We start from the raw sequence: 11491 nt of genomic DNA, 5'->3' as shown, positions 1-11491 counted from the left end.
CTAGTGAATGCCTTTGCGCACGGGCAAGACGGGCATCTTCCCGTCTCGACTTTCAAAGGGCTCCAAACAAAATCAAGGGTGTTGGAGCTTTAAGTGGTGATGGGAGAGCCCGCGCACAATATTTATAGTCTCAGCTAGTGCGGATGCTGTTGAGGCGTACGAGCGCCACTAGGAGGATCGATGTCAATTCGAGCTCTCAAAGACTGGAACAGCTGATACGCGCAACCAACAGTAGATTTTGTCGAACGAACCCTGCACCCCCTCTAGGATCTCTTCATTGCGGAGTTGGAGCATTGAAGGAGAAGGAGCAAGTCAGCAAGAAGTGCCAGCAAACCCCGGGCCGCGCTCTGACAAAACCTAATTTTCATCCTTCACATCCACCTCGACCTAATGGCACCACCCGTTCACACCGAACTCTCATCAAGCGATTCCGAAAATGAGGCCCCAGAGGCTGTCTCTCTCTCTCAAACAAAAGAAGTTTCCAGAAGTCGCGAAAAGACACTTCGAGAGCATCAACTAGCCGAACGGGAAAAGCAACGAGCGAAAAACAGGGAAAGAGATCGTATATTGAAGGAGCAGGCTTTGAAGAGTAAAAAAAGAAAAGGAAAAGACACGGAGGACGGGGAAGAGCGTAACGATGCAGAAACCAGAATGCTACGAGCTATGCAGCAAGCTGAAGAAGAAAGTGAGGAGGGTGAGGACTCGGATGAGGATGGTGAAAGTGGCGAGCTAGATTTCGAAGTCGAGGACGTTCAGGATGGGGAGGGCGATGACGAAAGTTCTGAAAACGAAGGCGAGGAAGATGAGCAGGACGACGTGGAGATGGGTCAGGATGATTCAGAAAGCGAGTCTGAAGCGCTACACTCTAATACTACCACAACACCCTCAAAAAGGTCCACCCGGCTGCCAGACCACGTATTTAAGGCAGCAGCAACAACAGCAACTTCTTCGTCACGCAAGAAGTCAGTCCCGATAAAGGACTCACCGAAATCCTCGCAAAAGACATCGCGAAGGCGGAAAAAATCTAGTAGTAAAGGCCCTAAGGAGGCTGTTATCGGGTACGTGGACCATTAATATCTTAATCTCTGTGATAATTTTGTTAAACGCAACCGATCCACAGTGGACGAACTGTAAAAGTCCTTGCATCAGCAGATGGCTTCCCTACTTCCTCCTCGTCGATGGTGCCTTCTGCAAAAATAAAAAGGTTCCTCGACCGTAGTCTTTCGCTTAAAGGTACCAAGTCAAAGAGTCGCGGTTGGGAACGTCGTCCAGGTATGTTGCGTTCAAGCTCTCTTTTTGTCTGCTTTCGGTATACCGACACTATATATCTACAGTGAATATTGGAAGCATGCGACGGCAAGGTCCAGTAGCAAATTTTGTTCGGAATTCGTAGGCCCACGTCTTGACGCTCTTACTTGTACCATCTGGTATCTGTGCCCATCACGTTCCTTTGTCTGCTAGAAGGAGGCTTAGCGAAATGACGTCCGACGTATCATGATTCACATCTACAGTAATTATACAATGTTGCATAAATCGTACCACACTAAATCTCTGCGACCAAAAAAGCTAGTTCTTCTTATAAACATGCGGTTCGACCTCCGGCGATACTATGATGGCCTTCCAAAGCTGTCTCCACGAGATCGGGTTTCCCTAAAGTTGTAAAACAACTCAGCACAATTTTTGAACGCCCGACAGCCATCGCAGGTCGCTCACCAAATCTCGTTGCATAACCACATAACTTCCTTCATAAGACCTAAACGTAAAGTTTTCAACCTCAACCCACCCTTTAAACATCTCCTTCCTCCGATCATAACCACCAATCCGCAGCCTAAACCTGCCTTCAGGATTACTTTTTGGTTTCCTGTATTCCACCCCAAGAGTTTTTAGGCTTTCAGCGACAAGCTCGAGGAGGATTGCCGGCCCCAAGTTTGCATAGAAACGCGTCAGATGAGGGGTATACCGCGTTCCGGATTGGGTTTGCGACTGGTAACGAAAAAGAGTTGAGTTTTCGTTCACTTCGAAAAAAAAGACAGAAACAAATTTACGAAAAGCATCAATGACTGAGTAAATTGGGAATGCATAGCTGAGTCGCCATCGTTGTCGACTTCGTAGCTAAAAGGATAGAAACAGCGTGGGGTTAATAATCAGTCGAAGGAGAACGTGACAGGAGACATACAGTTCGCCAGAAACCGCGGAGACGTAGCCCATATCACCATTGATCCTTAGCGACTCTGTAAGTCTCTCTGCCAACTCTGCTGCACTTTTACGGGCAAGTTGACTAGGCCTGACATAAAGATCAGAGACAAGAACCACAAAAGAAAGAAAACGAATGCAGAAACCGCACCTCATACACCACCGATGCATGGAAATGCCAGATATCGACAAGCGCTCGGAAGGATTCACATCGAGAAGACCTTGTAATAAAGCTGAACAAAAGAGGGAAAGATATGAATGAGAGAATTCAAAAAAAAAAAAAACAACAGCTCCGAAACTACACTCACAGAGTGCATCGGCACTAAACCGATTCCAGGGATCTTCCTGAAATATCGATCCGTCTAGGTAGGCCCGGAATTCACTGCTAGAGGGTGCCGCTTTGTCCCAAGGTGTATCTAAGCAAGGAACCCATTAGAAGTGATTATCCTATGTCGTAGAAGACACACTTACTGCCTGCTAGAAGGGTATAAAGGATAACCCCCATACCCCATACATCAATTGCCTCTCCCGAATAGGTTTTCTTCAAGTTCATCTAATTACTAGAAATGAGTAAACAGAAACAGAAGAAAACGACTAGAATTGGAAAACAAACCTCGGGTGCGGCGTACGGAAGACTTCCGCATTGCTCTGAAAGGTTTCGCTTTTGACCAGTCTGCTTGAGTTTGTACACGGCCGATAAGCCAAAATCACCGATTTTTAACGTTCCTGCAGCATCCAGGAGGAGGTTTTCGGGTTTAAGATCACGATGACAGACGCCCTCGCCATGAATGTATTGCTAGATAACCCAGTTCAGACCTCCATAGCTGGATGGTGGAAATGAAAACGGACAAACTTACCATTCCTAAGAGTAGTTCGTTGAAGTAAAGGTGGGCCACTTCGTCCGAGACCCCTACGTCTGGAGCTAAGCCAAGGATAGATGTAAGCCCGTCAACATATGTCGAACAATGAACTAAATACCTATTTTGTCGAAAAAATCACCTCCAGCGGCAAGTTCCAACATCATATAAAAGCCAGGAATATATCGAGTTGGTGGCCTCGGTTCCAAGATGGCACCATTATAAAACTCGAGAACGTGTTGATGTTTGAGTTGAGAATGAATTCTCATCTCTTTCTCCGCGTCCTTTCTCTCCTTCTCTGTCGTTTGTTCTGTCAGTGGTATGACTTTGCAAGCTACCACTCGGTCGTCTTCTACATGTACTGCTTTGTATACACTAGATAAAGTTTTTTAAAAAGATTTGAGTTGAAAACCGACAGTACAGAAAGAACAAAGGTACGCCACTCACGTTGAAAAACCGCCTCCACCGAGTGTCTCGTAAATCTGGAACCCTAGACCGTATCAACTTCAGAAAGATAAAGATAAATCAAGATAAGTGCGTTGAGGTCCGTACCGTTAATCTTTGGGAAGCTCATGGTAGCGTTTGGTAAGGAGTCGACACGTCGCGTGTTTGTTGATGGTCATGAGTGTGAAGACGCGGTGTTACGGTCACATGCTTGACGCGTTTGTGACTCTTAAGGACTTCCTAATCTTCGGAACCAGTCGGAACCGTAGTACTTAAATAGAGGACCTTGGACCTTGAACTACACATTCATAAATAAGGACATGACGGCTGAATGAATCTGTATTTTCTACATGAAGCACAAACCAGTTATATAAGACTTTCTTTAACTTTATTACACCGTGGCCTAATGGTCTAGTAGTATGATTCTCGCTTTGGGTGAGGAAAGTTTATAAGTGTCAAATCTTAACCTTGCGAGAGGTCCTGGGTTCAATTCCCAGTTAGGCCCACATTCTCCTTTTTTGTGCCTTACCTCAGGTAATACCTCTTTACAGATAACTATACATTCATTAGCAGCGCTAATAAGTAATCACATACCATCCATCATCCATCATCCAAGTAATGACACTCTATTGAAAAAAAGGGGGACCATGCATACGTGTAACTCCCAGCAAGGGAAGATATCAATACCTATAAAAAAGATTATAAAGGTTTTTGGGTTGAAGAGACATTGAAGCCGACCGGAGGGGGAAAAGCATAGGTAGCAAGCAAACGATAAAAGGGAAAGGTTTGTGGGGGTATGTTTCACGAAAAGAGCTACACGAGAAAGAAAAAAAAAAACAGACATCCGCAGCGCTCGAGATACAAAGGAGGAGAAAAATCCACATAGAATGTAAGCTAAGTATATTATAGACTATAGCGAGGAAGCCCGATAGCAGATTTCAAGGAAAGAGATACAACAAAGATGGGAGGAGGGGCCAAAACACGAATGATACGTACAAAGAAACCGAAAGAGAGACGGGGGAGGGCAGGGGGAGAGGAAAGGCAAGAATAAACGGCAAGAAATTAAAAAAAAAAAAAAAACAGAAACGACCCATATATTATTCATTTCTCCTCATCTTCACTTCCGTCCCCAAGGAGATCGGTAGCAACAGCCACCTTTTCTTCATCTTCTCCCTCGGAATCCTTCCCCTTCTCATCAGCAACCCTATCCTCCCGTTCTTCCTCCATCTTCATCTCCATTTCAGTTTTGATTTCCCTCTCCATCCCTTCCTCCTTCACCCTCTTAACCCGTGGCCCATTCACCTCTCTCTCATGCTCCGGATCATTTCCTTCCCCCCTTTTCCGCTTCCCACCCGTCTCTCTCCTCCTCCTCCCACTCTCTTTCCCGTCCCCCCCAGTCGCCGCTGGCGACCTCGCACGCCCATTCAATTGATGTTCCCGAGAGTACTGTTGAGTTACCGGCGACGGCAACGACGAAGACTTAGACTGTGACTGTGAAGCTCCATATTCCCTCACCCCAACGCCATTGGGATGTGAATGTCCATGCGAATGCCACGTCTGTATCTGAGGCAACCTCCTCTCCTTATCTCCATACAAAATAGGCGGAAGATGGGTAGAACTAGGTCCATTCGTACCCCGAGGTAGTGGAAGCGTCATATGTGGATAAGGAGACAACGTGGGCGAAGCTAAAGATCCAGGTGGAGGAAGCGACATCGATTGCGGTTGTTTATTATTGTTCATATGAGGTGAATGAGGGTGTGGTGATGGGTGTGAAAGATGGGGTGGTGATTGATGAGGGGAGTAGGGTGCTTGAGGGGGTACTAAAGACGGTGGTGGTGGGTAGACATTGTTGCTTGAGCTAGGTGACGTGGGTGACCCACTCCTGCGAAGGCCAGGTCCAGACAGTGGTCCGCGTTTATGAGGAAACTGTTCTGGACGTGGCCTTGAATGCGTTCGTTCAAAGAGACCACATTTATTGCAGAGCTGATGGAAGAGTAGACAGCGAATTAGTAGGGGTGAAACTACGGGCAAACTGAGAGTTATACTACTTACCACCTTGCCAGGGTTCAGATTACTTCTTCTCCAAGTACTGGTGTCCGTCGTATAACAATTATAACATCTTCTCCTTACTCTATCGCTCAGCTTGGTCGCAGCATCTTCGGTGTAGACGACCTCTCCGGTAGAAGTTGGGGGTCCGGCCCCCGACGGATAAACGTTGCCCTTCCCTCCGGTTGATGATGGCTGTTGTGGTGGTGGTGGAAAGCCACCTGCTCCTTGTCCTTGCGCGCCAGGCGCGTAGCGCTCGGGAGCATACGGCTCACGTTGGCTATGCGAAGGTAGGTGCCCGTGCCCGTGCATCTGGCTATGCGGCGAAGGTAGCGTGTGTGAATGCGGTGAATTCGGTGACTGTAAATGTGGTGGTGTCGGATGGTGCGGGTGTGGCGGATAGGAATGAGGCGGAGGAAGTTGGTGAGGGTGCCCATGATGAGCGTATGGCATGATATGGCCTGGTGGAGGGGGTGGTGGATAATAGGAATAATGGGTAAGTGGAGGTGGTGGTGGTGGATGTGAGTAGTAATGCCCGTGGTGGGACATATGCGGTGGTGGCAATTGATGAGGGTGGCCGTTAGGATATGGCGCGTGAGGGTGGTGCATGGGTGAGTACGGGTAGTTTGGGACGTGGTGCAAGCCATTATGACCGCGATGTTCGTCTGTAGATCTGGGTCGTACATGCCCATCTTCTGAAACAGAAGCAGGTGAAGCAGAACGCTTGGACGATGACGAGTTTGACATGTCCGTGGTTCGAATTGTGGATCTGTCTGCAGAGTTTGACGACAGATGCAAGTGGGACTAAAGAATTCAAAGGATCAGTCTCTCGCCACAGCGGTATCTAGATGCAAAATAGCAAAGAACTCGAAAATGGGCAAACATGAAGAAAAAGGCACATAAGTGGAAAGTAGGAATGCTCCTTGCAATCGACCCGGTACGACTCTGCGTAATGGGTGTGATTATTAGGTGTTACGCAGTATGACGCTTGTTCCGGCGACCATAACAGAATAAAAACAATGGGAATCAACAACGTACCTCTTCTGGGCTATAGGGCTCGTCTTTTTCTGTTCTCGAACCGTTCAACAAGGGCACTGGCGACCTTCTCATTTTCGGTGGAACTCCTCCAAGTCGTGTTGAAGCTGCGCTGTTTTCTGATTCGAGCGCGGGATCAATCACCGCTCCCGCTGTCGGTGTCGTCCCTGTGACTGTTCTAGGTGGAGGCGTTGGTAGCCGCAATAAACTTGGACCTGTAGACGGTTCACTTTGGGCCTCTTCCCTGGAAAACGGATATGAGCGTCTGAACACGAATAACGAACGCGAGACCGGGGAGGGATATGCAGGGAAGATGACAGCAGGAAATAAATGTCAAGGAAACTTACCAACGATTCGTATACATTCTATTACAGCTTAATTACACTTACACCCAGTTGTTGTTGATGGGTGATCTGAGTGATGGGTGATGGGGAGAGCAAAGCGAGAATCAACAAAAACTGCCAACTGCCAAAAAGTAAAAAATGGTTTCGAACTCCGATCACTCTGCCCCTGCCTCGTGGCCTTCCGGGCCGCCGACTACCCTTTTCTTCTGCTCCCGCGATAGTCGTGGGCGCTTTCAAAAAACTTCGTATTTGAACCCGATGACCTTTGACCTCAAGCAGTTGACCTCGAGCAGATGCGAAGCCATTCAACGAACGCGATAACCTCTGTGCTCGTAAGGGTACGCCACCAGCGGACTGTATTGTCACGGACCTATCGGCGTCATCGGATTTCGGCTCTTCCAGTAGCCCGCTCTGGCCCGCTCTCGACCGACGGCAGGCAGTCGCGCTTGTCAAGTGACCAATGTAAAAAAGTAAACCGCAATATCACAGATTGTCGCCCTATCTCTGGAGGGTTAAAAGTGCGTACAACCTGCTTTGGCTGTTTGGTCTCAAACTGACTCATTACACTCAGGTTCGGGGCACAGGAGGGGTCGGTGACAGGCCTAGCAGCTCTATGGGATCTGTATACTTACCCCTGGTCTGGAGGAGGAATCGTTTGACATCGTAATGCACGCTTTCGTGCTGAGTGCATTACATCCCGATGAGTGGGAGCGCGTAGTTCTAAAGGTACATAGAGGTGTGGTTTATTGAATCCTTTCTCTTCGCTTAACCGACCCGTATTCGTTTAGCTGCTCAAAACAGGTCGCCTGGTCTTACTAAGGGACTACGGTTGATACAATCTCGAAACTTAGGTTCAATGCGGGAAGATTGGGTGACTTTATATCAGGGGAGATATTACGAGGGTGTAAGTGTGCGATTCTCCTTTGCTGCTTTTCTCAATCAATATGTCATCGCAGATGAACTGGCTCTTATTTCACCAACGCCCGACCTTCTCCTCGCTCCGTGATGAACAAACCCAGTTCACCAACTCCGAGTCCTCGAGGTTATAACGGCTGAAGGCGAAGTTTCAGAGCCGCAGATTAGAACGCCATCTTGACCAACGACCACAAATTCATCCATGTCTTAAACCATCTCTTCTCCATCATACCCTTTTGAAATCGAACAACTGGCTATCGACCACCGGCTGATTGTGACACTGCAGCGAAGCGTGGAGTAATTACTATTGCACGTCGACAACTTGGCTAGAATTGTCGACGGATTACCCGCTCCAGTCAATTCTTCCCAGTTCCGTGACATGACTTCACCTCCACTTCATACTGTCCACTCAGCTCATACGCTTGGGCAACGATATATAGCATGTCGCTTATCCCTTGCTGCAAATGTAATAATCCTCCGACCTACTGAATTCTGCTCTGCAGATATGTCGTTCAGCACCTTGACCGAACCCCACTCTCGTCCCCACTCTCATCGAGTCGATCAGTCATGGTCAGAAGAGTGTGTTGATCAAACGAATTCCAAACCTTTACCTTTTCGACATGGACCAGACAACATGCTCATACTCGAAGGGCTCCAGTTGGGGTCGATCTTCTGCGGCAGAGCGAACACCAGGTTGCCATGGATCGTTTGAAAGGTCCCGGCCAAAGGGTGCAGATTCTCTCCCGGGTCCCGACCGCACATGACCTACATAAGTACAACGATCCGCACGCCCCCAGGTTGCTGCAGTTTATGAGCTACCTTGCTGTTTCTGTCCTTGTTAATTATACAATCCAGTCACCTTTCCACTGAATCCAAACCCATCCTTACCACCTACATCACTACAGCTGGGATACCCGAACCTCCGATGGCTTCCCATGCAAATGGGGCAAATAGTGTGCCGAGTAGTGAACGCGTCGTGTCTAACTCGATAGAGACAGTTAGATGAGAATTTTGACACGGAAGGAAACACCAGTCAAAGGGGATGCTCACCTTGTGGAGTGGATGCAGAATTTGGTCTCTCAGCGTAGTTTGTGGACCCTGATGCACGGGAAATCGTCCTAAATGGATACATAGAAGTATGAAAAGCGGATCTTTACCTTCCTTTTCCTCAAACAGCAATTCGAGCGAGAAATAATCGTCTGTTTCTTCGGGAGTTTGGTCTAAGCGGCGAAATGCAGTACGTAAGTAGGAGCGCGACGGAAAGAAGAAATCAATTTTTTACCTTCCACCTGGCTTTCGTAAATTACATTTGAGTCGGGAACAGCTGTATTGGTGACAATTAAGTACCAGTGATCAGAGTACAAGTTGAAGCAAGTGTTACTCACGTTCCGAGTGTTCTTGAGAATTGTTAACATTTGGCGACAGTTTAGCTTCCGAGTCTGTGGGTAATTTATGACGTTTTGGTGCATGAGTAAATACGGTCAGATCTGAAGATACTAATTTCATCTACCTTCGACAATTTCTTCGAAGCGGTTTTCAGCTGAAATGACTGTGAATATAGGGTATCCAAGAGATCGTGCGAAATCCGAGGTTTTTGGGTCAAAATTCCTCGCAATTTGGTAATCATGAATGTGTTTGTAGACCCTGGTTGGCCAGGATTCTTGGTAGTGAGTCACTTTGAGGAAGAGCTTGAAGGGAAGACCAAGGTATTTGCACATTTCTGGCGAGAGCGGTGGTGTTTGGCCGGTTGGATCCAACGACCAATGATAGAGGGGATAAGGAGAAGGAAGGACAATCAAATAAATTGGTGTACGTAGTAATTGGCGTCGTTGTCGTTTGTGTTTGGATTTCTGAAGTGTGCCACTGAGCCCAAGCCAAGGGAAGACGAGCTCCGGCGAGGTTAGCCTCAAATCAGCAGTGTCCAATAAATACTTACCGTGGTTGAAAAGGCCTCATCCATCGAGATGTTATGAGTGTGGAAGATACTGAACGCTTGTGCAAGCCAAGCGGATCGTTCGACGAGAGATTTTACTTGTATCTTGCGCCGATTGTCTCCGAGGCGGAATCTGAAAATAGATCAGTCAATGAAGGTCGATCGGTTTTTGGAAGATTGCCTTCTCTCTCGGTTTTTGCCAAGGCAACCTTCCGAACTCTGCCACCGTACATTCTTGGTGAAAGCGATTGTCGAGTTTGTCAAACCGGAAATGACGTGGATGTGACTGGTTGCCGGGATATCGCCGTCAAGTATTTCAGAATTGCTAAAGCTAAGCGTATAGAGAAGCGCCCGATCGTGTTCCTTGCTAGTGAAGTATCGGATGACGACCTCTTCCTTTAGGAATTCCACGTCGAAAGGAACCATGACATTGAAGTATTCTTCCTGCCAATTGTAACATTTCGGCCCAATGGGACCGCGACAGAATCTTCCTTGCATAGGATCCATCCATATCTCGTTCCTTGAACATCCCAAGTTGGACTATGGCATTGATTGGTTGACAGTACCTACCAAGGCTACATTGTCCACTCACCCTCAAGAACTTAAGGTAGCATAACCCCACAGCTCGTAGTCCCCTTTCGACATGTGCGAGAGGTACAAGCTCTGCGAGTACATTACCAACGAGAGCCTCAGAATTCAGTGAATGAATATACCTCCACAGAGTATCAACGACGGAACCAATGACTTGTTGTAGCCAAAAAGTGGAACATCCCTACCGTAACATCTCAAGTCCTCGTAACATAATCGAAAGAATTCGTAGCCTACCTGAGCCAGTCCTTAGAACATCGCGAAAAATCTCGCCTCCATTCCTGTAGAATCCAGCTGTGAGCATACTGGTTACAGAACGGCTCTCAGCCCTTACCCTGGTCGCATGTCGCCCGTGGTACGTCTTCACAGTGTACTTGTTCTCTCCAAACCGGCCGCCAATCATAATCTGTGCAATATACACGGCCGCCTCCGTGTCGTTTTTCTCATTTGAGTACGATTTCCAAGAATAGCAGATGTCTTTGTCCTTAAAGATGTCGCCCCGCTTGATTTCGGTGAACTGGGAACATGTCAATAGAGTCCGACTGGGACGTTACACAAGATCACACCTCGGAGAGTTCTGGTAGGCCTCTGTCAATCTTTGTCCTCTTGTCCCGTGTCTGAACGATAGTATAATTGTGGATTTGGTCCCTTCCAATGTTTGAAAAGTTTCCTCTGCCAATCTTGGCTTTGGATGCACCAGTCAATACCTCCATTTTCGACGGGCGGATACAAGGTGGTAAATCTGGCGGGGAAGTTGAAAGAAAGGGGATGGGCGGTGGTAGTTGTATAAGAATGAGGAAGGCAAGGCGGCCAGATGACCAGTAAAAGCTGTATAGTGTACAGCATAGGCACGATCAGTTCCATCACATCAGGTATAACATTGTTATCACGCTCAGTGAACTGGAATTTCAGAATCAAATGCAACGATTAGAACTACAAGGGACGCGACGCACCTCGGAGTTGAAGTTTTGGCAGTCCGACTTGTCCAGTAGTGACTAGTGATTGTTCAAACGTTCATGTTTTCGTTCTCGTCCCAGGCTTCCTCTGCCAATCTTGTAAGCGTGGGATGGACAGAAATAGATCTTCCCCATCGCCCCGATGACATGTACACTGCTTATTTGTGACCCACGAAAACG

At 47.6% G+C, this 11491-nt stretch overlaps 4 protein-coding genes and 1 non-coding gene across 5 annotated transcripts; 2 read left to right on the top strand and 3 right to left on the bottom strand.

The window, feature by feature from the left end:
• The first annotated feature begins 333 nt into the window (after window positions 1-333).
• Window positions 334-1580, top strand: E1B28_002202 (uncharacterized protein). The gene is made up of 3 exons (XM_043159103.1): window positions 334-1058; window positions 1121-1272; window positions 1335-1580. The coding sequence occupies exons 1-3, from the start codon at window positions 391-393 to the stop codon at window positions 1391-1393; spliced, it is 879 nt and encodes a 292-aa protein (XP_043002702.1). The 5' UTR covers window positions 334-390; the 3' UTR covers window positions 1394-1580.
• Window positions 1560-3676, bottom strand: E1B28_002201 (uncharacterized protein). The gene is made up of 12 exons (XM_043159102.1): window positions 3603-3676; window positions 3498-3540; window positions 3172-3425; window positions 3051-3115; window positions 2807-2989; window positions 2665-2746; window positions 2502-2609; window positions 2345-2426; window positions 2177-2284; window positions 2046-2112; window positions 1714-1983; window positions 1560-1650 (listed from the first exon to the last, which is right to left on the bottom strand). The coding sequence occupies exons 1-12, from the start codon at window positions 3622-3624 to the stop codon at window positions 1567-1569; spliced, it is 1368 nt and encodes a 455-aa protein (XP_043002701.1). The 5' UTR covers window positions 3625-3676; the 3' UTR covers window positions 1560-1566.
• A 218-nt stretch (window positions 3677-3894) lies between these two features.
• On the top strand, window positions 3895-3999 carry E1B28_002200. Its single transcript has one exon. It is a non-coding gene; the product is annotated as a tRNA-Pro (tRNA).
• A 19-nt stretch (window positions 4000-4018) lies between these two features.
• On the bottom strand, window positions 4019-7025 carry E1B28_002199 (uncharacterized protein). Its single transcript, XM_043159101.1, has 4 exons — window positions 6923-7025; window positions 6579-6819; window positions 5547-6344; window positions 4019-5477 (listed from the first exon to the last, which is right to left on the bottom strand). The coding sequence occupies exons 1-4, from the start codon at window positions 6937-6939 to the stop codon at window positions 4596-4598; spliced, it is 1938 nt and encodes a 645-aa protein (XP_043002700.1). The 5' UTR covers window positions 6940-7025; the 3' UTR covers window positions 4019-4595.
• A 1258-nt stretch (window positions 7026-8283) lies between these two features.
• On the bottom strand, window positions 8284-11333 carry E1B28_002198 (uncharacterized protein). The gene is made up of 15 exons (XM_043160711.1): window positions 11309-11333; window positions 10922-11255; window positions 10690-10872; window positions 10593-10636; window positions 10481-10539; window positions 10360-10430; window positions 9949-10307; window positions 9771-9900; window positions 9345-9723; window positions 9220-9273; window positions 9117-9158; window positions 8992-9054; window positions 8885-8932; window positions 8694-8814; window positions 8284-8635 (listed from the first exon to the last, which is right to left on the bottom strand). Exons 2-14 carry the CDS (start codon window positions 11066-11068, stop codon window positions 8726-8728), a joined length of 1668 nt encoding a protein of 555 aa, XP_043002699.1. The 5' UTR covers window positions 11069-11255; window positions 11309-11333; the 3' UTR covers window positions 8284-8635; window positions 8694-8725.
• Window positions 11334-11491: the final 158 nt, after the last annotated feature.

Source organism: Marasmius oreades, chromosome 10 (assembly GCF_018924745.1).
Source record: "Marasmius oreades isolate 03SP1 chromosome 10, whole genome shotgun sequence".
Classification (NCBI taxonomy): Eukaryota; Fungi; Basidiomycota; class Agaricomycetes; order Agaricales; family Marasmiaceae; genus Marasmius; species Marasmius oreades.
This window is presented reverse-complemented; position numbering and strand designations above follow the sequence as displayed.

Bases quoted from the DNA above. Each gene is read 5' to 3' on its own strand.
- E1B28_002201 (XM_043159102.1), bottom strand. From the start codon at position 3,624: ATGAGCTTCCCAAAGATTAACG. The intron at 3,116-3,171 runs GTATTTAGTTCA...TCCTTGGCTTAG, and splicing joins TGATTTTTTCGACAAAATAG to CTCCAGACGTAGGGGTCTCG. The intron at 1,984-2,045 runs GTAAATTTGTTT...TTTCGTTACCAG, and splicing joins CTCAGTCATTGATGCTTTTC to TCGCAAACCCAATCCGGAAC.
- E1B28_002198 (XM_043160711.1), bottom strand. From the start codon at position 11,068: ATGGAGGTATTGACTGGTGCATCCAAAGCCAAGATTGGCAGAGGAAAC. The intron at 10,540-10,592 runs GTAGGCTACGAA...ATGTTACGGTAG, and splicing joins TGTTCTAAGGACTGGCTCAG to GGATGTTCCACTTTTTGGCT. The intron at 8,933-8,991 runs GTAAAGATCCGC...CCCGTGCATCAG, and splicing joins GCTGTTTGAGGAAAAGGAAG to GGTCCACAAACTACGCTGAG.
- E1B28_002202 (XM_043159103.1), top strand. From the start codon at position 391: ATGGCACCACCCGTTCACACCGAACTCTCATCAAGCGATTCCGAAAAT. The intron at 1,059-1,120 runs GTACGTGGACCA...ACCGATCCACAG, and splicing joins CCTAAGGAGGCTGTTATCGG to TGGACGAACTGTAAAAGTCC. The intron at 1,273-1,334 runs GTATGTTGCGTT...ATATATCTACAG, and splicing joins CGGTTGGGAACGTCGTCCAG to TGAATATTGGAAGCATGCGA.
- E1B28_002199 (XM_043159101.1), bottom strand. The intron at 6,345-6,578 runs GTACGTTGTTGA...TGAATTCTTTAG, and splicing joins AGCCCTATAGCCCAGAAGAG to TCCCACTTGCATCTGTCGTC. The intron at 5,478-5,546 runs GTAAGTAGTATA...CTCTTCCATCAG, and splicing joins ATCTGAACCCTGGCAAGGTG to CTCTGCAATAAATGTGGTCT.